This window comes from Poecilia reticulata, chromosome 3 (assembly GCF_904066995.2).
Source record: "Poecilia reticulata chromosome 3, P_reticulata-male-v2, whole genome shotgun sequence".
NCBI classification, from domain to species: Eukaryota; Metazoa; Chordata; class Actinopteri; order Cyprinodontiformes; family Poeciliidae; genus Poecilia; species Poecilia reticulata.
The window spans coordinates 12,528,725-12,555,423 of record NC_088832.1 but is presented as its reverse complement, the minus strand read 5'-3'; the positions used below and the strand labels follow the sequence as shown (position 1 = coordinate 12,555,423).

The window sequence follows — 26,699 nt, the reverse complement described above, 5'->3', positions numbered from 1 at the left end:
AATACTTATTTTCCTCATCGCAAGTTTGCTTTTCATATTTAATGGTGCAGCAGAGACAGTAACAGTTGACAATAAACACAGAAATTACATTTCTAAATGCAGAAACAAAAATGTAAAAATAAAATAATAAAACATCTGAGATTAATTCACATTCTGTTCACTTTTTCTGTGCTGTTAACATGTTACATAAAACAACTGCAAGTAGTCAACTTGTACTGAAGCAATAACAGAAAAAATAATTGTTGCATTCATATGTCTGGTTTTCTGAGTGTATTGCACGGAGGTACTCTGTAGTCTAAAGTCATAAATAAACAGGACATTTTAAATATAAACACATTCATTAAATTGATTTCTGCATTATATTGTTAATGTATAAACAAACTACTTGGCATTTCTTATCTCGCATGTCGTATGACCAGTATAAAATGGCTAGAGTTAGGTTTGGATATCATCCTAGCATTTTTGTGATAAAAGTTGCATTTTTGGTGTTTGCTGTGGGGCCGGTAAGTGATAACGCAGCTGCTTCCAGAAGGAGGTGGAGGGCGGCCGTCCCTTCCAGGTGACGCTATTCCCGGCTTTACTCAGAAGCTGCAAAGCCTCTGGAAACGAGCCTGATCTCGATGCCTCCGTCTGCTCTGTGTTTATGAAAATCAAGCGAGTCTTCCGCTCCACTAGAGAAGTGTGGATGGCGCTTAGCACTGCACTTCCTGGTTCAGGATCTGGAAAGCTGGGAACCAGAACCACAGCCCGGCTCTGCTCTATGCAGTCCAACACGGCCTCAGCGATAGCTGCAAAAGGACGTGAGCGCAGGGTAAATATCACATTATTATTTTGGACTACACCTGTTTTTTTTTCCCTTACCTTGACCAGGTAAGACATCTCGATCATAAAGGCAGATGCTGTAACCAAACTCGTCCTCCAAAGTACTCGCCAGGCATTTTCTGTCTTCTTCACTCAGTCCTCCATCGGTGACGCTTTTGTAACACATCAGAAACGCATCGTAGCTTCTTCCATCTGAACACAAAGAAAATACATCATTGACTTCTCCCACGCCCTCCTTCAAAAACCCATTCTGATGTGAAATAAACTTCTTAAAAACCTTTTTATTGCTCCTCAGAGCAGACCAACATTCCTTAAGTCTTTAAAGGTTTTGGAGACATTCTCCAAAACCATTGACATTCTGTAGTCAAGGTTTTAGCAATAATTTCTCAGGCATGTTGTTAACTATACTTTCTGATTTTAAAAAATCCAGAAAATGTTTTGGATCGCCAAATTATATGATGACTATAAAGATCATTTACAGGGCAACGGACTGCAACCAAATAAAGTTAGATGGACGAACTGCATCACTGGTTTACTGTTAGTCTTCTTGCCCACTCAAAATGTGTAGTGAATTAATGCATTCCGGACCTATTTTCCTTTTCGAAACTTAAGATCACAATGAGATTTTTTTTCTGGTCAATACTCACCTGAAGTGCTGCTTTGGCAGACTTTAAATCCGACTTTGTCTCGTAGGAAAAGGGTGACGTCAATTTTGAACTTCACGTAAACAACAACGATCGCCGCCATCAATACCACAACGCAGACAGAGCATACAGCTAGCATCGCATGCAAAGGTTGAGCTGCAGGGAGACAATTGAGTTGATGAAATACTTAGAAAACACATTTTGCAATTGTTCTGCAATAAAAGATAATCTGTCACGAAATGAGCAATTGACGAGCACTGAACGTTTGAAAATTCCCACACCTGTTTTAACAAGGGTGATGTTGACGGTGAAGATGTGTTTGTCACTTAAAAATCCACATGTAAAAGTTTTTGACAGGTTTACAGGTGACACCTCTCTGAAAATTAAAGTTGTACTCATCCATTTCGGCATCTTTTCACTTCCATTGCTGGAAAGGACGGGACAGAACGGACGTCAATGAGCTATCACTGACTGCATTATATCTATGTGACATTTCTGTTTATCATCAGTTGCAGTATATATAAAATGTAAGTTCAGTTCTTGCCATGGATCTGTGTGAACGTCCAAGTCGTCCACAAATTCCCTCTCACTCGTCCAATACGGACTATTTTGGCAAGAATTTACGAGTGCTTTGCAAACAATCTCTTTTTTTGTGCCTGCAATAAAAAAAAAAGCAAACAGAACAATGAAAACATAATGATAACACAGAAAAACATAGAATGTATTTTGGTGTCTTAATGTTACAAATAAAATACCCACCGAGTTCTACTTCAAAAATCTGACCATTCTTGGGTAAATAAATTCCTAACTTTGCCGGAGGCTCAACTGCACACAAGAACGTATATTTTAGGTTTTGGCAAAAGTTTAATTAGATAAAAACATAAAGAAATAACAAGAGAGCATTTTTGTAACACCTGCTTGGACAACAAGTTTCACTGAAGAGGAAGTCTGATATATTTCACCAGAATACAAGAAAGACCTCTTGCAGATGTAGACACCGCTTTTCTCCAATCCAACGCTTGGGAAGTAATTATCCGAGGGCTCACCATTCTCCTGAGAAAGGAGCCACAGTTTAAACCACTTAAACTGTTGGATTTCAATATTAGCAAGAAAAATCTCATTTGAACTTGTCAAATTGATGTTATATAATCAGCTCACACCCACTGCTGACTTTAGTACCTTGTGCCACATGTGTTCCATGCTCTTCATCCTGGGGATTCCTACATTAGGGATGCTTCCTTCAGGACAATTCAGTTTGCAGGCTTGCTTTGCATGACATACCATAGAGTACGTGTTCCTGGTGGTACACTCTGTGGACTGCTTTGGGCATACTTTAAGTCTGAACCATATCTGGCTGCTGGTATTTCTGTAAATCATCAAAGAAAGATGGACAGAGCTTGAAAATCGTTATTCAGATGGCTTGGTCTATGTTTAAAAATGTACATCTAAAGTACAGTTTAGATTTCTTTTTAAATACATTTCTATAAAGAGACTCTTAGGTATGGAGTGTGAGCACCAGCTTACGGGTCGTACCCGGGAGGGCCACATGAGTAATTCCCCTGATGGTTTGCAGATGCTCTGAGAATCACAAGGCTGTGCTGATAAAAAACCAAACCGAGCTGCTGCTGCTCAGACGCTGACATGTTGCTGTAGAGTTGCATCTTCTGGTCTGTCTCCATTTTCCAAGGCATTACGGTGCCGTTATGTTTAGACTCTCTGCAGTTTAGCATCACCAGGTCACCAGCGTTAGCATAGATCTCATTGGCCGTCGCGGGACAAATGCCTGCAAAAACAAAACAGCAAATTTTATTTGCTATGGTAGTTTTTTTTCTTTTTTTATATAAATAGTTCACATTTTCCCTCTTTCTCATTGCAATTCCTGCTGTTAATTTTACAAGAGTAAATCAGTTGATTTCTTTGTAAAAAAAAAAAAATATATATATATATATATATATATATATATATATATATATATATATATATATATATATATATATATATATATATATAGCTGTTTGACAAACAAGGAAAGAGAAATTATATTTAATTAGTTTTGAATTTATAATGAAATGATATCACACCGGACTGAGTTTTTGTTGATGGACATGCACTGCTGACCTCTAGGCTTGGGACAAACAACCTTTCACAAACCAGACATTTTTGCCATTAATCCAGCTAATAAAGACACATTTCGGGACGCAAATGTTACATGAAAAAAGACATGTAATTTTTTGACTGTTTTTAATATATGTTTTTCTGGTAAGAATTCAACATGAGAGAATCAATTTCAGCAAATTGTGCAGATCTTGAAGCAGCAAGGCAGCAAGGGGGTCTCTGACTATCACACCACCGCCATATTGGACTCTATCTGACCTTCTGTCTCTGAAATTTTTGTTTCACACCAGATGCAACCGAATGTGTCCGCAGTGATTTTGGCCTTGATTACCTGAGTAATCAGCTCTGCATGCAACAAATTCAATTGAACTCAGCTTTCCATTATCTGACATTAAAACCAGTTTATGATTTTAAACTCTGAAGTGTAACAAAAGAACAAAAATATGCAATAAGACTTTTTCACAGTACATTATAATAGGGAAGACCAGCAAAGGATTTTGGTTTCATTTTTTGTTTGCTTACTTTTGTCCTCACTTCATCAACTTTTTCCCTTTTGGATTGTGGCATTAAGTTTCTGTGTTCTAAGCCCACCACAAAGAATGTGTAGGAAGGGGGGGTCTGCACTTGCTCAATACTTTCACAGAGCACTAATGGTATCATGTATGGATTAGAAATTACTGTAAAATTTCCCCTAGACAAAGGTTAAACAACGTGAAATAGTGGTTTGAAAGGTAAAAGGTGAAAAGAAAGCCACATAAAAGATGTCTCTTGACATCTAAATGTGGGTTAAATTGACTAACCAAGCCTGACTTTGAACATCAAATTAAAAAAAAAAAGTCACATTTCTGTTATCTTTTTGTCCAACCTTAAATAATCATTAAAAAGACGTCAGTCTTCAGTGATCATGTGGTGAGGGTTGCAATGGCGACGTAGGGAGCCCGCCAAGGCTATCTGAATTTTCTACAAATAGTCACTTGAGCTCAATGCAAACTTTGATGATAATAATGCACCATGCTGCCAGATGTGTCAACCGCATGGTCTGTAGTAGCTGTCAAGACACCGAAGGCAACAAGTTAACCACATCCTAATTTCTCGGAGGGGTCAGGGGTGTGAAACTAGACACATTTCTTCTGAACTACATGCAAGATTTTCCCGTTTTTGAAGATATCTCTGATTCTTTTTTTGAGAGGTGTACAATATGAAGGAAGGTTTCTTGCACCAATGCTTGTTTTTTCCGACAGCCTTCTTTGAAAAGTTGAGACACTTTCGTCTTTTTTTTTTCTGCTTTCATGTTGATGATATTAGGCAGCTTTACTCAATATTTCTCATCTATTACTTATGATAAAAGTCTCTAGGCAACATTTAGCCCACCTTACCTCACTAGATTTCTTTTGATAATTATCATTAATTATCATGTAGATCACAACATAAACACATAAATCTTTTAATTAAAGAGAAATCCGCATCTGACCCAGCAGCGGTGTATAAATCACTTGCTTTTATATGGCGGTCATTGTCACAACAACGTATCAAATCCAGTGGTGGAGAAAGTACTCAAAAAATTTACTTAAGTAAAAGTACAAATACACAGACAAAAATGTACTCAAGTAAAAGTACCACATTAACATTTTAGTTAAGTAAAAGTAAAAACGTCCTGGCTTTTAAAAATACTTAAGTATTAAAAGTAAAAATACTTGCTGAATGCATTACCTAATCGCTAATATCATTAAGTGAACCGATCGTATTTAATTTTAATACATCAGAAGTGTGCCATTTCAATGAACAATGCCACAGATAAAGCATGTTGTGTTTACTCTCTGTAACATAGGTTAGACTTAGATATGTGATTCTATGCATCATAATTTCAGGGATGGAAACATCTTGTTTCCTGTCCTAACATAGCATGAACTTCACTTTTTTGCCACTAGTGGCTTTTATTTTGAAAGAAATCCAACTGAAAGATGGGGGAGGACATGCAACCGAGGAGCCACGTAGCAGAGTTGTAGTCTAAACCACCAAACCTGAAACAAAGTCAAGACCAAGACCAGCACTCAATACATGACACAATAAAAGTAAGTGCACCTATCAAAATTGCTTCTCAAATTGATCAGAAAGATCCACATTCCCATAAAAACACCTAGATATTAAATACTTAGGACTGAAATAAATTTTACCAGTATCAATTCAAACTCTTCTTTATTCTGTTTTGCTTTCATCTCTGTGCCACAATCTGCAGATGTCTCCTGCCATCCCTAAAAACAATAACGCCCTGGGCGGCTGCCCATATTGCCCATGTCAGAAACCACAACTGTCTGCACCATTAAACATAGCAATTAACGATAAACAACCCTCAACTATGAACACTGTCCAAGAATTGCCAGAATTAATAATAAATAATAAAGACGTTGTGGTATTTTGATTTAGTAATGTAATTAGATTAGTTGTGTTACCACCCCCACGCCACTAGAGGCAGTCGCAAGCCCGAAAAGATGCGACTAAGAAGCAGATTTAGAAGTACACCGAAAGCTACAGAATTCGCTAAAAACTGTGAGCTGCGCTAAAGAAAATAAAAGAGAGAAGTTCAAATACATGCTAAGAGTTAAACTCCTTCCTAAAGGTGAAAATATATCACAGATTTAAAAAGAAAATAAAAACGGAAGTATATGAAATAGCGCCCCCTTCACTTCCGGATTGCAATGGTCCCATTTCCAAATAAGACATGAGACTGACACTGGTCCGTCCCCGACCCTTTCTGTTTGCTGCAGCTAGGTGTACTTGCATTTTAACGAAAAAAAGCACAATGCGACTTGGATGTAACGAGTAACGCGACAGTTTTGTAGAAATGTAGTGTAGTAGAAAGTACAGATACTTACTGTAAAATGTAGTGGTGTAAAAGTAGAAAGTACCCATTATTAAATCTACTTAAGTTCAGATGAAAAATGTACTTAAGTACAGTTACTTCCCAAAACTGATCAAATCATATTTACTACAGCCTCCTACCTCTTTGCGTGACGTCATTCCGCACAGAACCATAATTTTAAAGGTCTGTCAAAAGTAAACGTGTGTAGAAACCATCACCATTGACTTACCCGTAAGAAGGACGAGAAGAAGCGGAATCATCCTGGTTGCCTCCCGCAGCGTCGTGTTTGTGAACAGTTTGGCCCCTGCCTAAATTTCCCCCGACGCGCTGAAAGCCACTTCCTCGACGTTGCCAACGTGTGATGGTAGATGAAGTGAAACTTAAGGAAGATCACCGCACAGTTGCTTATTCCTTAAACCGCCCTCGTTTTCTTTTCATCTTAATAGTCTAAGAAACTGGTGAACCGAGTCGCGGTAGTCCCTCCTCCCACCGTTTATTCCACCGTAATTGGAAAATAAAAAATATGTCTAATCGAAGTTTTCAGTGACAAGTAAGAGCTGCGCTGTAACCGTGAAAAATACCCACCCACAGCACAGCTGTGGTGAAGAGTCCACCACAAACTCTTTGAGGTCATGTGTGATTTTTACCTCCTGTTCAGAAGAAGCTGCATAATCTGTACTCGGGTTTTCTTTGCTCTGCACGTGACCAAAAATACAGGGATTATTGAAACCATTTTTTTCCCACATAGGCCTACAGTGGTATAAAGTTATTGTTTTTTTTCCATCTAGAATTGAAGTGGAAAAATACCCAGTAATAAAACTGTGGCCAACACTACTTGAAAAAACATTTTGCTGACGTCATAACATTTCATTTTAAAATGCAAGTCTTATTTTTTTTTAACTGTCAAAGCCTCTCAGCTTGAGAACATGGAATAAAAGTTTTATGCTATGTTACTTGTTATGTGAAGATTACTTTCACCTTCCAATAACTGTGTAGCACAGCTGGCCTGAGCCATAAGTGAACAATGCGGCTGCGTAGTTCCCCAATATTTCATCTCTGCTAGCATGTTGGCCCCAAGAGACTTGAGACAAAAACAAAGTGATAACTAAGAGCTAATATAATATGTATGAACTCAGGAAACATTTGAAACTGACAAAAAAAAAAAAAAACATTACCAGACCTGAAAGACTATTTAATTCACTGTAGAGGAAGAAAAAGGAGGTCTGGTCATGTTGTTAACTGAGTTGAGAAACTTTTATTGAATTAAATTATGTATGTATATATATATATATATATATATATATATATATATATATATATATATATATATATATATATATATATATATATCTTCACAATTAACACATTATGCAAAGTGCTGTTCATTTAATAAATATTTCTGAAGTGACTCAAACACAAAACGTTCCGTCAAACAGCCAGTTTAGTACATCTTTGTCTCACTATTACCTGTGAACCAGTGGTTTATGTATGCAGAAAGCCTTGTAAAGTTAACACTGAGCAAACACTAACAACAGTGCACCGTGTTGGCTGACGCATCAACCACTGTCTGTGCAGACACGTGAAATAACCACAACTTAACTTCTAGAATCTGTTTGATTATTACTTTCGTTTATCTCTTCATATAAAAGACAAGTCAACTGGAAAAAATGGTGGCTGGTTAAAAAAGATGTTTTTCATATGTCTCGGATTTGATGAAGGGTGACCGAAAGCCGAGATTCAGGGTGAAGTTGAGGTTACTTCTCCTAATGTGCTTTAACGATCACACTTAAAACAAAACTGCTTTGCTAATCATTGTTTCTTTTTTTTGTTTTTCTTTTCCAGAATGCTGACAAAGCTTCTCCAGAACCACATCGACTTTGTGCAACAGTTTCCTTTGCCTGAGTCTTTATTTATGTTTGGCCTTCATGTGTTGTATAAAAATTCCCTCCCAATAAAAAATTCCCTCAGTCACTGACAAGGTTTCCCCCCCCCCAATTCTTTTCAGTTCATTTGCTGGGCAGAGAAATGATACTGTTCTGAAGTCATGTACTACTTATGCAGTCAGCTTCATAATCTCTCTTCTTAGTGTTGGATAAGATGGCAGACCTGACATCAACAGCACTAAAATACGTGTGGCTGGTCTGCTGAAAATATATAAGCATAGTGCTGTGGTACTGCTTAGCCCAGAGAGAATCCTCCCCTTTTGCTGTAGGTAACCAAAGCCAGACATAATCAGGTTTTATTTCAAATCAAAACATAAAACAAAGAAAAATAGTTGGATGGATGAATGAATGAGTCCATGTATGTCAGCTTAATTATATTTAAACTCACTAACAACAACTTATTAGCTTTATTAAATGCTGAATTCTTAGTAAATTTAAATAATTCTGTTCCATTCATTTCAAATTAATCCAAACTCATGTTCAGTGCTGAAGATGTTGATGTTCTACCACCCCCTGCTGGCTAACAATGGTTGTTGCAGGTTGAAAAAGTAGAGCAGTCTGAACTGATTCATAGTTAGAGAAATGATCTCTGCTTTTTGTGGCATTAATAATAAGACTCTCTCATTTATGCTTGCTACATTCTGTCATTCCTCTCGGAGTAGCTATGTTAGTTGATGCAATGAAAAAAAAATCATGAAATTCTTAAATATTCGCAAATACTTTTATTAAAACAGTCGGTTGCTAATGAAACATCGTTAGACCTTCAGACAATAAGAAGTCAACTTTTATGTCATGAGTGTAATAAAAAAAAACCACAATACACAATGTACAAAACAAGAAAACAATGTCAGTCAGCTGTCTGATAAAAATCAGACTACACCTTTACTGACTTAAATGTTATGTCAGCGTATATTTTTATGTGATTATATCACTGAGTGCCTTTAAATTGAGACTAAAAACCCGCCTGTTTGGAGTTGCTTTTCAAACATAATCAATGAAAAACGTAACTATGGCACTTGACTAAATGTAAAGTTTCAGTTGTTGACGGTGTGTTTATGACTTTTTATTTTTATGTTTTTATCATGTAAAGCACTCGGAAATGTCTCGTTGCTGAAATGTGCTGCATAAAATTTGACTGATTTGATTGATATATATCATGTTCTTACGCTTTCATGAGTTTTGATGTCTTTTTTCCTTTTATTACTTCCCACTGTACTTGTTGTGACAAAACAGAGCTACGCTGGTGTTTTTTTTTTCTATCTTAGCAGAATATTAGCTGTGAAGCCAGTGGCAGAATTTTTGATACACTACGTAGCCTATTTTGCTTAATTGATCATCTGTGTGATTCGAATGTGTCAAATTAAACTTACGCTTACAACTGACCTCCACTAGGGGGAAGCCGAGCATATAAAAATACAGATAAATGTGCCGTATAATCTGGTTGCAGTGTGAGGTAGAAGCAGATGCTTGAAAACACGAACTCCTTCAGACTTTAGTCTTTAGAAACTGACAGTCGCAGCATCACCAGGGCATTGTCTTGGTGCTAAACATGTTAACCTTACTTTGTCAAAGCTATGATTAACTGATCGGGAGCTCCACAGATGCTTTTATGCTCTGCAACTGGAATATTTGGACCTTTTCACATGGCACGCCAGTAACAACACCATGATCAGAACCACAGCAATGACGGCCAAAGTGCAGAGGACTGGGAAGAACAACACCACATGAACTGTGGGAAAAATGAACATAATATGTAGTAATTAAAATAAGTTACGTTATAGATCAGCAGATTATGACTTCAGTTCAATGGTGCTTTATTAAAGATTTATCTCAATTTGTAAATATTCACCTGGTGTATGTTTTTCAGCCAGAGAGACGGTGATAAAGCTTGACTGCTGGTGGTCAGACTCCAGTTTACACGTGTATTTCTTCAATAGATCCTCCTCTGACACGTCTTTGAAGACTAACAAGGCTGTCATGTTTACTTCATCTATATATTTGGTTCTAAAAGGAGCAAAACAGAATGGAAAGAAAAGAAGCAAACGTATTAGCTCTACTAGATCTGAGCGAAATACTGACTGTATTGTGTTTTTTCTTTTTTTTTACAAGCTTGGTCAGACAGTATGTTGAAAAATTTTACCTTGAAAAATTGTAGAAAACAGGTAGGCTCTCATCCGTATCAACAAATGAATTCTCACTGAGCCAAAACACCACGTCATAGTCGGAGTACGCAACAGCTTTGCATTCTATCACTAATGTTGATCCTATAAATAGAGTTGAAAGAAAAAAACATAAATTATTGATTCAACTTTAAGATACAGTCTTAGAATAAAACCAGGCAAGGACTCACCTACGTCTATGTGGAACACAGCATTTTGCTGTGGTGAGATGATCTCGGATTTCCCATATTCTGTACACCAAAAAAAAAAAAAAAAGTTCATGTTTAAAATAGTTTAAAATATAAAGAGCAGAAATATACATCAAAGTGTGTTTTCCTACCACTTTTCTGGATTTCCAGCATTACCGAGAAGCTCATATTGTAAATTTGACCGTCGTACAAGAAAGATCTGATGCACTTGTAGATGCCACCGTCTCTTTCCACTGCACTCGGGAAGTCGTTTGGTGTCGACGCCGTCTCGCCCTCCTGCCAGATGGAAGATATGTTCAGAAGCAGTGAATCTTTAAATGTAGAAAGATCGCCACATTGTAATACCTTGAAACAAAGTTTTCAAAAGAAACGGAAAGAAAATCATGCGGCCTTCACAGGCTGACACTATTCACACCGACGCTTCCTCTGCTTTCAAATACCTTGTGCCAAGTGATTCCTCTGTCAGTGATATTCGGAGTATCACGAGCGGGGATGTTCGCTGTAGGACAATACAGTGTGCAGGACTCTTGTGTGTAGCATGTTGTGGAATACCGATTCCTCTCTTCATACTCTGTGGACTGGGGTTCGTACACAATCAGGCTGAACCAGAACTTTCTGCTGGTATTCCTGTCAAAACATTAAGCAATATGACAAGAGAGCTTTTACTTAGCATCTGTAATTAAAACAAGAATGGCTGATGTATAAAAAAAAATCTCTAAAAAAAACATATTTTATTTGGGTTTTTAAGAGATTGTTTAATTAATTCAACCTTCTTTCTCTGTATTTTCAAGTGCAGCACGAACAGTTGTTGATGTTTATTTTATTCCTAAAGGGACAATGCACTTCACATGATATGCCAGAGTTTGCCATAAAGGCTAGTTTTTACCTGTAGTCCCTCAGGGTACATCAATGTAAAAACTATAAACAGTGCAATACAGACTAATTAACAAGCTTCTTCCATCAAAAAAAGATATTATAAATTATAAATAAGAATATTTTGTTTGAAAAACATACCAGGTTGCAGATTTACAAAGAATAAAAATCCACGAGATTTACTGACTGTTAAAAATATAGTCCATTAAGATTAAGCAGGGCAGTATTATGTAAAAAAAAACTTTTTGGAGCTATATGTCATGTTACCCTTGTCTAAAACGTAGCTTGATTCCTTCACGGACGTTTGAGAAATCCATTAATCCTTTAATCCGTTTTACAGCTGTGTAAAATGTCTGGTTAGACCTAGCACTGCCTTCGAGGCACAGCTCCTCCTCAAAGGTGCCGTTTCCAAGCTTCCACCTAAAAGAGCAGCTCTCCCCTGAGACTCCAACACTCAGCTCCTTCAGACTAGTCAGTAGCAATTAGTAAATACCTGGTGGAACTGTGCATAGAAATGTCATTTTGAAGGTCTTACCTAACTGAGCATGAGTAATTTCCCTGATGACTTGGAGAGGCTCTCAGTATCACAAGGCTGTGTCCATGTAGAAGCACGTCCATCTGATTCAAATCAGCTGATTGTGTTGACATGATGCTGGTCACATTCATCCCCTGTCTCGTCTGATTGGTCCACAGAATATTTGTGTTAGGATCATTTTTCTGAGGGCAGCGCAACACCACCATCTCCCCTGCCCTGGTGTATACCGTTTTAGGTCTCAGTGAAAACACTCCTGCAACAGAGAGTCAGATTTTAGCTGATTTATTGGTTGGATTTGGATGTAGGCAAAATGAATCTGTTTGAAAACGGCACACTCTTCAGCAGCTGTAGCCTGTAATCAATTAGCAGTTCAGAGACAAACTCAAAAACAGAAGAGGAAAGTTTTTTTATGTGGTTCTGATAGTGCAGTGATAAGTGAGCTGTCTCATTAAACGGTTTCTACTGAAGATAAAAATAGCTTAAAGAAAATATTTACATGGAGCCTAATTAATGAATCACAAGCACATGACAACATTAGACACAGCATAGTTTCGGGGTCATATTTTCCATTAACGTGACGACAAGGCGTGTTACTTTTTGTTGACTAAAAGGAATTTTGGCACTCAGTGCAGATTTTTTATTTTTTATTTTGCCTGACATTTAAGTAAACACGATTTAGACATTGCAGAACTCAAATTAGTTAATCTTCGGGTGGGGCAGTTTCCATGTTGACAATTTGGTGAAGCTTTTCTTGTTGCTTGTTTAATTCTCACGACATTTACACGCATGAACAGGCTTGTTGCTCCGCATGAGGAAATTGCGATCCTTATCTTTTACAATGAGCCTCAAGTCTTTGAGGTTGAAAGACAATACTGGCTCCTTAATTGTTTAGATTTTACTAGACATAACAAATAGATTACAGATAGTTAATTCTGTTTGTGAAAAAAGAAATAAAATTGTATAACACATTCCAAACAGCAGCTGTTGACCAGAGTACATTTAAAATACATTATACATGCATATATATATATATATATATATATATATATATATATATATATATATATATATATATATATATATATATATATTTAGATATATAGATGTATTAAAAATTCCATTACCTGTCAGGCATAGAAGGAGCGTCAGTAGAACGTTCACCTCCATAGTGATCTGGATTGACTCCGACGTGTGAATGACTTTGATGCGTGAAGTGACTTATCCTTAGAAATCCTCCCCCTTCTTGATCTGTCAGCTACTTTCAGCTGCTGTTCAAGTTGTCAGGCAGTTGTCAGGCAGTCCACAACTGATTGAATGTCCACTACACTTTTGCTTTTGCTTCTTTAACTATGTACGCAGTTGCCATGCGCCTGGCAAACCTTCTATTTATCATTAATATAACCATTCCCCCACGGCTTTCTATCTAATCTGTCTGCCTATTCAATAAACAAGTAAAAGTAAAAATATGACGCACGTTCCTGAAGATTTTAGGTTTCAATTTAGGCTTAAGTTGCGGTTTGCTGTAACGACAACAGAATTCTATATAAAGTCCGTCCTTTGGTTTTCTTTTCTTTGCATGACTCGTGCAACTCTATCCTCCAGGTGCGTCTCCGCGCCTGTTGTCTTCGAAGGCACATCTCTTTCTGAAGCTTCTCCAGGTCTGAGGCTTGACGAGATGCTGAGATGAGCAACATTCTGCTGCTGGCGTCCGAAGGAGACAAGAGGATGTTGCGGGGTCTGTCGCATTTGTCGAAAAACGGTATATTTTCTTCCAATATGGTTATTCATTTTCTACCAGCTTTCATAGTTTAGGTTGCTCGGCGCTGTTTGTACAGAAAAGCCAGGAGATATGACGACCAGTTACTTTTTTTTGTTTTTTTTACTCCAGATGTTGAATATATATGGACAGAAGTATCATTCTATATACGCAGTCAGATGAACTTGCAGAAGGTATGCATATCTATCTATCTATCTATCTATCTATCTATCTATCTATCTATCTATCTATCTATCTATCTATCTATCTATCTATCTATCTATCTATCTATCTATCTATCTATCTATCTATCTATCTATCTATCTATCTATCTATCTATCTATCTATCTATCTATCTATCTATCTTCAACAGGGGGTCAACCTATCAGGATTGGGGACCTTCACATTTTCTCTGCAGAACTTCAACACAGGACACAGGTTCTCTAAGGTCCATCATCCCATCTTCATCTTGGCAGGGAAACTATCCCAGTCTTTAGGGCTACACCAGGTCAGGTGGTTGGCCGAAGGTGAGCAAATGTGCAAAGAAAAAACAAATAGGCGGCTCTTTTTGATAAGTCACAATTAAAAATGTAATATTACATTTTGGCATAGTGTGTCTTTTGCTTAGTTTTCCCTCTGCTGTTGAACAGTGAATTTTCTCCTAGGATCAGTAGCCCTAAGAAGTCTGCCAGCCTATGGGGGTTTTTAAATGTTTCTCTGTTATAAATTCACTCGTCTTTAAAGATGCCTTTGCAGAAAAGAGCCAAGGAAATAATTGACCCCTTAGGATCATGTAGGGAAACCTCGACATTCAGGATAACTGGAGCTGGGAGATATTGCTCAAGAGGAATAATTCATTTGCAGTAACTTGATACCAGTATCTGTTTACAGTACTGTGAGGAATTATGTTCTTCCTTACAACTTTGTTCTGTTGTTGCTTTCATATTAATGTTGGTATCATTCAGAGAAATTTTAATATTGGACGAAGAACAGAGCAAACACAAAAGAAATTATGTGATTTATGGAATTTCAAGAAAGTCTCAACCAAACTTCTCTGTGAAAAGGTAATAACCCCGGTGCCATTAGTTTTTCTAGGTTTTCTCTATCTGTAGCTTGTTTCACGTTGTCACTTTTTAAAATCATTTTTTGTTGTTTTTTCTGGTACAGCACTCATCAGACCTGGTTGTTTTCCTTTCATGGATGAAATCATTTGAAAACTGCTTCTTTTTCATAAGGTTACCTTTGTCTGACATTGAAATTTGTGTGACGATACAAAGCATTCAAATGTGACAAAAAAGCAAAGGAACCTGTGAAAGGGACCCATTCCGTTTTCCCAGCACTGTACAGACTGATACAAAGCTGACAATCTTTGATTCTGTATCACATTAGCTAAACTTTTGTTTGTGTTTAGGTTCCGCCCTCTTCTTGGAAGTTGTGTTTATCTGCAAATATGTCAACAAAACACAGCTGTGTTACAGTTTGGAAAACCCCCTAAAATAGAGAAAGAAAGAAGAAGTCTTCTCATTATGAGGGCAAAGAATCTGGATACTCCCAGGATGCGATTTGATCTCCCAAGCTTTGTAGGAAATGATGCAGAAATTTAAGGGAGTTGAGTTTTGTGAAACGAATCAGACATTCTCCTTAATTAGTTTCTAAGTCGGCAGTAGCTAGTTCTTGGGCATATATTACATCACTATAGAATTAGAAGAGTACTAGCCATTGCTATGGTCATTGCCTTCCCACACCATTCCGCTCGATTCTCATCTCCCTCCAGTGTTCCGTCTGGGATGTGCCCCATTGAGCTTGATTTCTCAAGATGCATTTCATCCTGGCCAATCGGAAAAGAGAAGGAGGCGTTTTGAACAACAATGTCAAGTTTCTGTGCTGTTTTAAAATTGGGGTTTGCCCACGATGGTAGTTTGGCAACGACAACAGAAGAAGTGAGCGAAGCCATTCAAGTCCGTGCTGGCCATGCTTCCAAGTATTGAGCAATAAAAAACGGAGGAAGACAAATGTTTAAGACATTTTATTGCTGGCAGAGATAGCAAAGACGTTGTGGGCTCCTACTCCCCATGGAGTTGCTTACAGCGCACACGACTTCCAGTCAGCTTCATAGTGTAGCTTCACGATGGAGCTGGCGTGTCTCACACTTCACAACCAAATGTTAGCGATTTGGTTAAATCAGGTCCACCGTTTCCCAATATCCGAACATCCATACACTCATACAGAGTAAAGCGTTGAATAAGGGGGGTGTGTTTTTTTACCAGGCTAGAACAATGCTGACATTTATCTCTACTGTCTGACAACATAGTCTCTTAGAGTCAAAACCTTTCTTAAATCAAACCTTTGCTTTATCAAAACAGATTGTAATTTTATTGACCACTTCAACTGAAAATCGTCTGATGATTTGATGAACAATACAGTCTTACCTTGATTTGAAGTAATTCCCCAGATAGTGGAGGTTAAAAGTATGTAAATGAGAAATAGTGAAGACAAATGACAGTGAATATTTTTCAGTTGTATAATTTTTTTTTGTATTGTATTTATTAAGTAACACAGTAAATACGAAAGCAAGATGACCAGTGAATTGTCCACTTCAGCAGCACACGTGCCTGTAGTGCCTCTGAACTTCGCAGCCGTGTCGCAGCAGACGCCCTACAGTCGAGACGTCGTGGAGGGCTGCGTTAGAGAAACTCTGACGGCGCTGCACCGAGCCTTGGCATCGGAGAGGCACATATTCCTCCCCTTGAAGGGAATTGGAGTTCTGTCCTTCAGGAACAACAAGGTGACCAGTCTGCTTCGGCCAGGTTTCTGTTTCACTTGTGCAGGTTGATACAGCAGCTGTACCAAATGTGTCCTTTCTCTGCATATCTGAAAGGTTCAGATGAAGTTCAGCAGGGATTTCATTAATACAATCAGTGAGACACATCAGACGTTAAAAGATTCCAGGATGGTATTATTACATTTACAATTAGTAATGAGTTCACAGGGATATACATGCAGATTAATTGTACTTTTGTCCCTGCAGAGAGCTGGGAGCAGTGGTTCCTTGTCATCTGGTGAAGTCACTGAGCTTCAAAGGCCACAGACTGCCTGCCGCGTCTCCCTCCAAGCTATCGGCTCTCCTCAGACGGATAACAAAGGAATCGGCAAAGATGGCTCAAACGTTTTGCCATCTGGGGACCAGAGGAGCAAAAAAGGTGAAGGGGATCTTTGCTGAAAGTTCTTATGCAGTGTTGACACATCTGGAAAATTAAGGCATCTACTTTTCTAATATTTAAGGTCTGGAAAAGTATTGAAAAAATAAATAAACATTTATTTTAGTTTCATTTCCTTCAATTACTAAAAGGTAAAAAGTCTAACACTGAATGTAGTTCAAAGGGATTTTCACATTGATCTAAATTCATGTGACCTGCTTTGTCTCTCATTTCTGAATTTACATATTAAGTTAGAATTTTCTTATGTATTTTGTTTTGTTTTTGATGAACAAACTAAAGGCTCACGCGCTTAGGAATTAACAATTGTTCCACCTCCTTGGTCTCTAAATTCAGGCTGAGCTGGACGTATGTGTGTGCGGGGTTGTCACTCACAGCTGCTGTTGTGAGTGACTCAGCCTGATCACCAAATCTCACTCCCTCCGAGATATAATCAAGCATCATTTTCTTTTCTTTTTTCCTTATGTTACGCTTGACTCATCCTGGCACTAGCTCGTTTCTCTACTCTGGAAACCGTTCATGTTCTTCCTGATAGATCAAGTCATGGCTTGTGGTCTCCTCCTGGGTCTCTTTGTTCGCAGCAGAGCTTGTTCTCCTGGATGCACCTCGTGCTACTCCTGCCCTGCTTGAATTCACACTTGTCTATCGGCGGCTCACCTGCCTGTCCAACCTCCAATAAATCCAGCAGCTGTCGACAATATCGGAGGAAAAACAAGAGAACGGTCTGTTCTACGAGCACCAGCCAGGCTCAGATCAGTGGAGCGACAAACCTCCTCTCAGATTCTCGACTCCTCTAATAACTGGAATGTTAAACACTGCCGGATTGTTCGCCTCTCCCTTCAGAGTCTCTTCCCCCCTGGAAACCCGGTCCGAGAAACTCTCTGAACTTCACTGAACATTTCAATCCTGTAAAAAGTATCTTGACATGTGGCTTTTTAATTGTTGCCTGCACCAGATTCAATATCAAAACCAAATAATACAATGTGGTTCTTGAACTGTGTCCATTTTTTTTTATTACACGCTTAAGATATCAAAGCTCACAAAATGTGCTTTCAAGAATTTGTATGTTTTATGATACTCCAATCCTTATTCAACAAGTCCAAGAGTCCTAGACTTTGAAGTAAAACGAACTATGAGCTTGATTAAAGCGGACTGAACGGAGCTGGTGTGAACGCATCCTAAAAGAGAATATAACTTTGAAATGAAAAGCATGAGGGAACCCAGAACTACTTTCAGCACAACTCCATCAAAACAGTGTTTGTGCTGCAATTTTTTTCTGCTGTACTCTTTTCCTTCCTCTCAACTTTCCTCATACAGTTTAAAGAGGCTTGATCCACACGATGAGGATGAGAGACTGCTGTTGAATTTGAAGTTCAGAAGGAATAGTAAATACAGCTTCCTGGTGGTTTAAGAGACAGAAAGCAGATCTGTTTTTTGTAACGTCATTTATTAACCAATTCACTCCAGATAGGCGGTAAAATCAACAGTTCATGGTCTTATCTTCATCTGCCCTTTGGTCATAGACTTTCCTGTTCCCTTGCTTCAATTTCCTGATAAATGTGTTTTACTGACAGTGACGACATCGCTTGAGATTTTCAGGGAAGCTGGTAGTCTGTCATAGTTTTTCTTTAGTAATCTGAATTACAATCAGAACACCATTTTTGTTTTAGTTCTCAGTGAGAACCTCAAGCTGAGGATTCAGCTGTATTTCAATATGACCATTAGATACATCTAAAAACAATTAGATTATCATATCAAACATTTCAGTAATTCAGTTTAAGAAATTAGAAATGATAAGGGGTGCATTTGAAGTTGTCATTTTAAAGTTCATAGCTTACAGTTAAAGAAACCCTAAAATCCAGTTTTACTGAATATTTACAGTACATCAGACTATTCAAAATAAATTTGAATACAAAAATGTGTATGGAAAAGTATGTCACAGTTGGATACATGCACTCACTTGATCAGGGCTTCTTCTTGCCAAGTTGAGTTCAGACTCGACAAAACAGAGGATTGAATGTCTCCTCAAATCACCAGGGACTGGAAACTTCACACTGGACCTTGAGCAAGTCCTGTTCTGTGACCTTTCACTCTTCTAGAGATTTTAAAATTCAATCTTAAGCACACATTCATCAAAAAAAGATGTGTTTTTTTATGGATCAGAGACTGCAATAATTATGTCCTGGAAGCATCTGTGATGACTCTGACTTTAGCTTCAGTCCACAACTTGTAAATGTTCCCCAACATGTTCCCACGTCGTGGCTTAGATTCAGTCTTTAGAACAACATAATTAATAGCTTCCATCGTGAAACCAAGATAGTTAGCGGAGCCTTAAAGCAGTGAAGCCACTCAGAGTGTTGTGTTTCTTTGCAGAGGTTCCCCAACAAAGAGAGTCTAAATCCAATCAGTCACTGCAGATGAAAGCTGTTGGCCTGACTGAGGAACTGAATCCAATCCCCCCTGCGGTGCCCACAAGCAGGTAGTCGACACACACGTGGATGAAAACACACACAGAGACTTCATATGGCGGGTCAGTTTTCAGCGCTCTGAATAAGCAGGTTAATCAGGGAGAGCTGAGAGCTTCATGGGGGTCACAGATTAATGTCACTGCCTCTTTAACAGCTCCAGACGCCATAAATGATGTAGAGCGGACAGATTCTCCTCTGTTCGCACCTCCTTTCACTTCAGGCTTCTGCTTGGACAAGCACACCTGGACCTTTATAATGCAAATGGTACATAAAAAGCAATGTTTGGAACAAATGTTAACACAAGAACAGTGAGTTAATCTAGGAATGTCTGAAAGTAAATCCAGAGAACTCTCTGAATCATGCTTGACCTATTCGTGCGTTTCAGGAAAGAAACACAATTTGAAGCGCATGTGTACTGTAAGCAAACACCGAAACCTCTCCATGGTTCACCTGAGAAAACATGAAGCAGTTTCAAACCTTGAAGTTTTGTGTAAAATTTACTTTTTTGGGGCTTTACATTATGTTAGGATGTTATTCCCTCATCAAAAAATAAAAATAAAATTACCTGGAGTGTTGCCTTGAATCTTTCATGCATGTTTAAGAAAAAAATGGTCCTATTGTCATCTGTAGAAATACACCGCTTGGTCAGAAACAACCAATCAGAGCCAGAAAGAAGGACTTGGTGCTATTATCCATCCATCCATCCATTTTCTTTACACCCTTGTCCCTCAGTGGGGTCGGGAGGGTTGCTGGTGCCCATCTCCAGCTGACGTTCCGGGCGAGAGGCGGGGTACACCCTGGACAAGTCGCCAGTCTGTCGCAGGGCAACACAGAGACACACAGGACAAACAACCATGCACACACACACTCACACCTAGGGGCAATTTAGACTGACCAATTAACCTGACAGTCATGTTTTTGGACTGTGGGAGGCAGTGGCGCAAAAAGTGGGTATGCAGGGTATGCAACGCATAGGGGCGCAGCATCAGAGGGGGCGCCAAAACCCCTTCTGGAGGGGGCGGCCTAAGATCCTTTTTAATGTGTTTCATGCTATTGATAGAAATGCGTTGAGGATAAGCAACTGTCTTTTCTTTTATTTCAAACATCATGTTGGTCTTTCTGATGTGTGCAGCAGTCTGCTTCTACTCTCATTCCCACTGTTCCCAGTGTGATACATGGAGAACTTCCCAAACTGGACCAGCATCTCAAAAATGTCAACTGCTCTGGTCAGATCCCTGCTGAAAGGGTAAGTTTTTAAAGTTTTTTTTCTGAATCATCATTGATGAGTCATGGATACCACTACTTTTTCCATTGATGCAATTGGTAATTGATCACTGCTGACTCATTATTTATTTAGTATCTGCATTGATATCTTTAAAATCTACAGTTGTGAGTGTTTTCCACTTTAATCATAGTTTTAATTTACTAAGGCTAAGTTCAGTTTATAGTTCCTCTAGCAGCAGTGATATTCCTCCTGAGTGAGCATGTTGCGACAATCAGAAAGAACTTCCTCACAACAAGAAAACTCCTCCAACAGCCTATGTGCATCCCTAAATTTACACAAATATTTAAAGGGTCAATATTATTTGAAATCTACTTTTTGAGCTTTACATCATGCAATAATGTTATTCTCTCATCAAAAACGTACCTGGAGTGTTACTTTGATTCTTTCAGGCATGTTAAACAAATCCTTTAATCTCCCATGGCATCCGTTCAGCTGTGCAAAACGCCCGAGTGGACCTAGCTCCGCCTTCAAGGCAAAGCTCCTCCCTGTAGCTGTAATTTCCAAGCTACTAATGCTTCAGCATTACAGGGCAGCCCTCCCCCGCCACTTGGATCTACTGCTTGTGGCCATGTTGACGTTTTTTATAGAGATTAGAGGTCAGGAGGAGAGCGTGGGCTCTGCGATTTGCTGAATGTGGTGGTTTGAGCAGGGAACATTTCTTGCTCTGTAAAACATTCAAAATTCTTGACATGTTATAACCACTCCTAATACAAAGCAGAATCAAATAAATTTTACATAGAATGATTGGAGTAGCTGTGACTTAAGCTGGTAACCAGTGTCACTAACCCTTGTGTTTACAAATGGGGTTCAACCGACCCCACACCCGTATCACTTGTATCATTTACCTCAGTCCTCGCACGCACAAGGGCTAAGAGCAGGGTTCACACTGTGTGACTGTCAGCAGTTTTTTTTCCCCTAAATCTTCTGTCATTGTCGGGAAAGCTTTGGTTGTGAGATGGATTGAGTCGTTCAGACAGCCCCACCCATCACCGACTTGCTATCGTTACATATAAAGTTGATCAATGGGAAATACCAAGCATGGTTTAGCTTGACAACATGACTGTTACTGCAACTCATTTGTCACCATTGTCCCTTTTTTCTAGGTTATGACCTGACCAAATGAAAACAACAGTGATGATGTGTAATTTGTATACTTACTGTTGGACTGGTATTTTTTTTTGTTGGATCATTCTGACAAGATTCCACTGAAGCAACCGACTGTGGACTCATTGTGTCTCACACACCCAACATATTATGTAATGTAGAGTACGCAGACTGTGAGAGGCTCAAGTCCTGTTGGGCTTTTTTGGCACAATGCTCGGCAGGCTAAGAATACAGCTACTGTTGCTCTGTGCCTCAAAGAAAAATAACTTTCCAACTCTCTCTGTAGGAGCTGTGCTACTTGTGCATACAGCGGGCTCTGAGGAACGTTCCAGAGAACAGACGGGAGCGACAAGACGCAGAGGAGAAAGCTCACGGAAACCTTTTACTGCTTAAAGAACAGCTGAGAGATGAGCAGGAGATGGAGCAAGAGCTGGTGTGTGCCAGTGTACATCTGGAACACATCAGTTTATTTGTATTTAGAGTTTAATTACAAAAGGCTACACGTGAGGTGAAAGTGTGCTGTGCAAGTCTGAAAAAATGTGAATATGACTTAAAAAAAATAATAAAATCCCCTAAGTTTCCTAAAATGTCTTCCTTTAGTTGGAAAACAACTGTCATTCATCTTCATAACCTCATTCTTTTTAATGTTTTTGAATTCCTTTCTTGGAAAATCCTCTCCACATATCAGGGTGAGTTGTTTAATGGAAAAGCAAACTTTACCAGCAAACTTCGGGAGTTTCTGACTGATGATAGGAGTTCCCAGATAGAGTCCAGGGTCAATAAACAAAAGAAATGACCAGGAAACAGAGGGGTGGTTCATCCAGAAAAGGACACATAGCTGCTGGATCATGTGGTGGTGATTTACCAGAAAAGTTTCTCTACCAATAATGACCTTTTCCGATTCCAGAAACAAAAGGTCCAACAAAAGGTCAGAAATGAGGGTAACTCCAGCCATGGATCTAACACTGAATTAGAGGAAATGAACCTCACTCGCATATCTCAGTTTACTAATTAAAAAAAAATACTCTGTAGATAAAAAATGTATTATAGTGATTTACTTAAGTGCTCTACACTGGCTGAGACGCAGCTGAACAAAGCAGCACGTGTTGTGTGATTTATTGATGTCACCTGTCCTCATTTTTCCAGCGAAGATAAAATCTGCTCCCCACAACAATAGCCACAAACTCTTTGTTACGCCAAAGAGTTTGTCGTGAAGGTTCCCCATTTCTGTGAAAGACAAATCACTTTGTCAGCCATATAATGCCCGTATGGAGATGAATGACCATTGCCCAGAACTAATGTGTATCTCAAAACTAGAACAAGCCCAGTATTGGTAAGATGACCTCTGTGTAAAAGGAAACAACCACTACAACAAATTACATTTCTGTATCCAAAAGAGTACGTTTAATTACGCTGATTTATGTAAAACTGAAAAAAAAAAAACCTGAAGACAAACTTCAGTTTTGCCTGAAGTTTATGTTTATATGAATATGTTTTGTCTTCAGGCAAAACTGACTGAGAGGCATGAGCAGGCAAAGAAGGTGGCTGCGTTCAACTTGCACATGTCAAGGCAGGAGAAGAGCTCCCGTTTCGACTGTCCTGTGAGTACACGTAAAACCGACAACCTTTACACATCCTTTTTATTGTACTGTGTGATGGCAACTGTGGTTACTGCGGTGGCAACGTGTCGGAGAGCGGTTTGCATCAGAGCGTTGGTTTGTGGGAGTTTGTTAAAGTGTTTTGATTGCTCGTCTAGTTGCTGCTCGGCGACTGATAGTGGTTGCTCCTGGTCACAAGCGTCAGTTTAATGTTTTGACCACGATAGAAAGCAGTTTTACTTTTAGCAGGAAGCGTGGGCACTTCTGAAAGAACTGTGGTAAAGTGGATGGAAAACATGACACAAGTAAGCACAGCAACTTTCCTGTAGTTCACTGACCTCTGAAGACATTTTAATGTATCTGGTTATATGTCTGATCCATGACTCATCCTCACATGCTAATGTTGTTGAGTTCTTCCAGGTTCTGTGCTTGAAATGAAGCTCTTTCAAGTCTTTGCTTGGAAACTTAAGTGAACTTTATGTCCAAGTCACAGACTCCTCCAGACTGCTTGGCATGGAATGAATTTGCTATAATGTTTTGCCTCATTCTCATCCATAAAAAATGGTCAAAATCAGACATTGGCAAAATCCTGCACACTGATGAGAGGAATGCAGACATTTTTCCACTGCATGTCTCTCCATTGGACTACTTTAACTGATCACATGTGAGCTTTAACGGTTAACAGATGAACTGGTCTTACTGGTACTGAATATTGACTTTTCACTGGAGGATCTGCAGTGCAGGAAGTCCTCATTCCATGCCAGCGCAAATGAATCGGTGTTCTTTCCTAACACACAACAGAATCCTTCAGATATTTCTTGTTCACGTCAGAATAATTTGCACAAGACTAACTTAAGGAAAATATGACGTCTTTTTTTATTGCCGTGTCTCCTCCGGGTTGTGCTTAGAGATCATTCGTATTCCCGGCTCGACCGGTCACTCCCCCGAAGAGGATACAGCAGCATCGTTACAGGAGTGATCTACGGAGCCAGATGGAAAGGAGGCAGCAACTCGTGGCTCAGGACCAGCAGTATCGCCTTCTTACAGAGCGACTTGACCAGATGCAGCTGATACAGGAGTGAGTTACTGAGCAGCAAGTCAGATATCTGGATTTTATGTGTTTTGCAACCTGTGTGTGTATGTGTGTGTCCATATGTTTTAATTTCAGGATAGCTTTGCAGAGGGCTCAGCAGCTCCAGAAGAAACTGGAGAAAACCAAGCATTACAGGAAGGCTCTGGACACTCAGGCTAGGAAACACAAAACCATCTCCAACTATTAATATTTCTTTCATTTACTTGGAAAGACTTATCTGCGTGCCCTTCCTGTTTCTGGAAGTGATAATAGCAAGTAAATCGAGGTTATTAGTTGACATTATGGGTGAATGTAATTTTTTTAATGCGCTTCACCAATGTTCATCCACAACCTCCTCAAACGTAGCTCAACATAAATTTATGAAGCATTTGCAACCAAAATGTTTTGCTGATTTGTTGATTCCCTTTTAGGTGGAGGACAAGATGTTCACATCATGTTCTGAGCGTCCGCCTGACAAACCAAGACTAACTCGCTGCGAAACAGCAATTAGGAGGGCTGAGAGCCGAAAGAGAGCACAAAAGGTTTCCGACCTTTTGATTTTTTTTATTTTTAGCTATTGATTCTTTTCTTAAGGGCCTGGGTATTCATCAGAACGGCTCTTTTAGACCTGTGTTTTGTACGCTTGCAGCTCTTTCAGGCGAATTTCGGCGTTGCCACTCAGAGAAAGACGGAGGAGATGCAGAATCGGCGACTACAGCTGGAAACAGAAAAGGAAATGCTAAAACACACTAAAACAGAGTGAGGGCATAAAATCTGATCCCAGACAGACATGCAAGGGAAAAAAAGTGTGCACCTAAAATGTGCTCTCCCACCCTCCGGACAGGTTAATGCGGGACACCACCAATCATTTTGAAAAGAAGCGTGCCATCCGAAAATCGCTGGAGGACGATTGGAGTCGAAGTGTCGAGCTCAAACATAGGCGAGAGGATGAGGAGAGGCGCTTCCTGAGGTGTGTTGTTGAAAGACACCCAGAAACATCCTGAAGCAGATAGAAATATGAATCTGGGTCCCTCAATTTAATTTCTGAAATTTGTGGAAACAAAGCAATAAACTAGATTGGTATTCAACAGCGCACGATAAAAACCATGGGAAATGAAAGGGAGGATGCAGGTGATTCCTGAGCTTAGATTCTTCATCTTCCGTGGAAGGATTGTAAATCACTTTTCCATATCTTTTTTTTTTCCGTTTCAAAATATAATTGAATTCGTTTCCAAACATGTTCCCCTTCTCTGCCTTCCATGCCTCCCTGATTACAGGTCAACTGGAAAACTCCTGGTAGACAAACTCGAAGAATGCCAACGCTGCTGGAGGTGTAAAAAGAGGACCACCAACTGTGGAGAAACCAACATATGGAAGGACTCCCGTTACCTTTCGGGTTCACAGTTTATGATCTGAAGCAGAACGACGTTACAAGGAAAACACTAGCAAATTGAACAAGTCGTTGCTGCATTGCAGCCCAGTGTAGTATGCACTATTTTACCTATTCTTGGTCACTCTTTCACAATTATAATGCGCGATTCGTATCTGCTCTGTGTGTTATTTGGTTGTTGTTTTTTTGTCGTTTTAGACTGGAAACTTTTTTCAGAGCTCCATAATAAGTGTTTCTACGGGATAAGTTTGAAATAGGATTTGACTATTGTGAGCTTAATTTCATTGCTGTGCATTTATTATCATTAAATTAAAGAAGCAAATCTGGGATGATGTGAGCCTTGTCAGAGAGAATCTGTACAAAACAGGCGACTTGTAGTTAGAAAGATTTGAAGTGGTGTGGAAATACCCCTACATACACTGCAGAATTTAAATGAAGCTTAATTAGTACTTAGGAACCTCTTGAAAAACAGTTTCCCTCAGTATCCCCTACTCTAACCAGCTGCAACCTGAACAGGATTACTGCATATTTTCTGCTGCAGTTACTGTGAAATGAGTGCAACACCCCCCTGCTTTGCAGTATTTATTCTACTTGAAAGCTTTTCTGGGACCACCTGCGAGTTTCTCAGACACCACAACAAAAGTGAGCCAG

The 26,699-nt window shown here is 39.1% G+C and overlaps 2 protein-coding genes and 1 long non-coding RNA gene across 6 annotated transcripts; 1 reads left to right on the top strand and 2 right to left on the bottom strand.

The window, feature by feature from the left end:
- Nucleotides 1-20: 20 nt before the first annotated feature.
- LOC103462299 (interleukin-1 receptor type 1-like) lies at nt 21-13,470 on the bottom strand. The gene is made up of 16 exons (XM_081604871.1): nt 13,285-13,470; nt 12,161-12,413; nt 11,193-11,379; nt 10,884-11,028; nt 10,735-10,794; nt 10,525-10,648; nt 10,234-10,388; nt 2,991-3,249; nt 2,646-2,832; nt 2,381-2,519; nt 2,226-2,291; nt 2,011-2,122; nt 1,748-1,893; nt 1,470-1,622; nt 862-1,014; nt 21-788 (listed from the first exon to the last, which is right to left on the bottom strand). The coding sequence occupies exons 1-16, from the start codon at nt 13,325-13,327 to the stop codon at nt 454-456; spliced, it is 2,517 nt and encodes an 838-aa protein (XP_081460997.1). The 5' UTR covers nt 13,328-13,470; the 3' UTR covers nt 21-453.
- A 20-nt stretch (nt 13,471-13,490) lies between these two features.
- LOC103462300 (coiled-coil domain-containing protein 81) lies at nt 13,491-26,382 on the top strand. 4 transcript variants are annotated; one of them, XM_081605105.1, is made up of 16 exons: nt 13,491-13,919; nt 14,049-14,110; nt 14,290-14,443; nt 16,517-16,701; nt 16,795-16,869; nt 16,945-17,116; nt 19,505-19,610; nt 20,767-20,845; nt 22,275-22,421; nt 23,494-23,589; nt 24,495-24,664; nt 24,755-24,833; nt 25,090-25,200; nt 25,308-25,417; nt 25,503-25,628; nt 25,750-25,927. In XM_081605105.1, the coding sequence occupies exons 1-16, from the start codon at nt 13,844-13,846 to the stop codon at nt 25,757-25,759; spliced, it is 1,758 nt and encodes a 585-aa protein (XP_081461231.1). In that variant the 5' UTR covers nt 13,491-13,843; the 3' UTR covers nt 25,760-25,927. The 4 variants fall into 4 exon arrangements, with proteins under 4 accessions (XP_081461231.1, XP_081461230.1, XP_081461229.1 ...); XM_081605104.1 differs by lacking the exon at nt 25,750-25,927 and adding an exon at nt 25,936-26,382 and having other exon boundaries at nt 13,695-13,919; nt 16,520-16,701; XM_081605103.1 differs by lacking the exon at nt 25,750-25,927 and adding an exon at nt 25,936-26,382 and having other exon boundaries at nt 13,695-13,919.
- Nucleotides 16,689-17,912, bottom strand: LOC145551080 (uncharacterized). Its single transcript, XR_014086874.1, has 3 exons — nt 17,789-17,912; nt 16,931-17,092; nt 16,689-16,787 (listed from the first exon to the last, which is right to left on the bottom strand). It is a non-coding gene; the product is annotated as an uncharacterized LOC145551080 (long non-coding RNA).
- Nucleotides 26,383-26,699: the final 317 nt, after the last annotated feature.

What these genes read in the sequence shown, in the direction of transcription:
- LOC103462300 (XM_081605103.1), top strand. Translation starts at nt 13,844, where the DNA reads ATGAGCAACATTCTGCTGCTGGCGTCCGAAGGAGACAAGAGGATGTTG. An exon ending in CGTTAAAAGATTCCAGGATG is followed by an intron (nt 16,870 to 16,944) that starts GTATTATTACAT and finishes TTGTCCCTGCAG; the next exon opens with AGAGCTGGGAGCAGTGGTTC. An exon ending in GGACCAGAGGAGCAAAAAAG is followed by an intron (nt 17,117 to 19,504) that starts GTGAAGGGGATC and finishes GTTTCTTTGCAG; the next exon opens with AGGTTCCCCAACAAAGAGAG.
- LOC103462299 (XM_081604871.1), bottom strand. Translation starts at nt 13,327, where the DNA reads ATGGAGGTGAACGTTCTACTGACGCTCCTTCTATGCCTGACAG. An exon ending in GCTCCTTCTATGCCTGACAG is followed by an intron (nt 12,414 to 13,284) that starts GTAATGGAATTT and finishes TCTCTGTTGCAG; the next exon opens with GAGTGTTTTCACTGAGACCT. An exon ending in GACGTTCACACAGATCCATG is followed by an intron (nt 1,894 to 2,010) that starts GCAAGAACTGAA and finishes CGTCCTTTCCAG; the next exon opens with CAATGGAAGTGAAAAGATGC.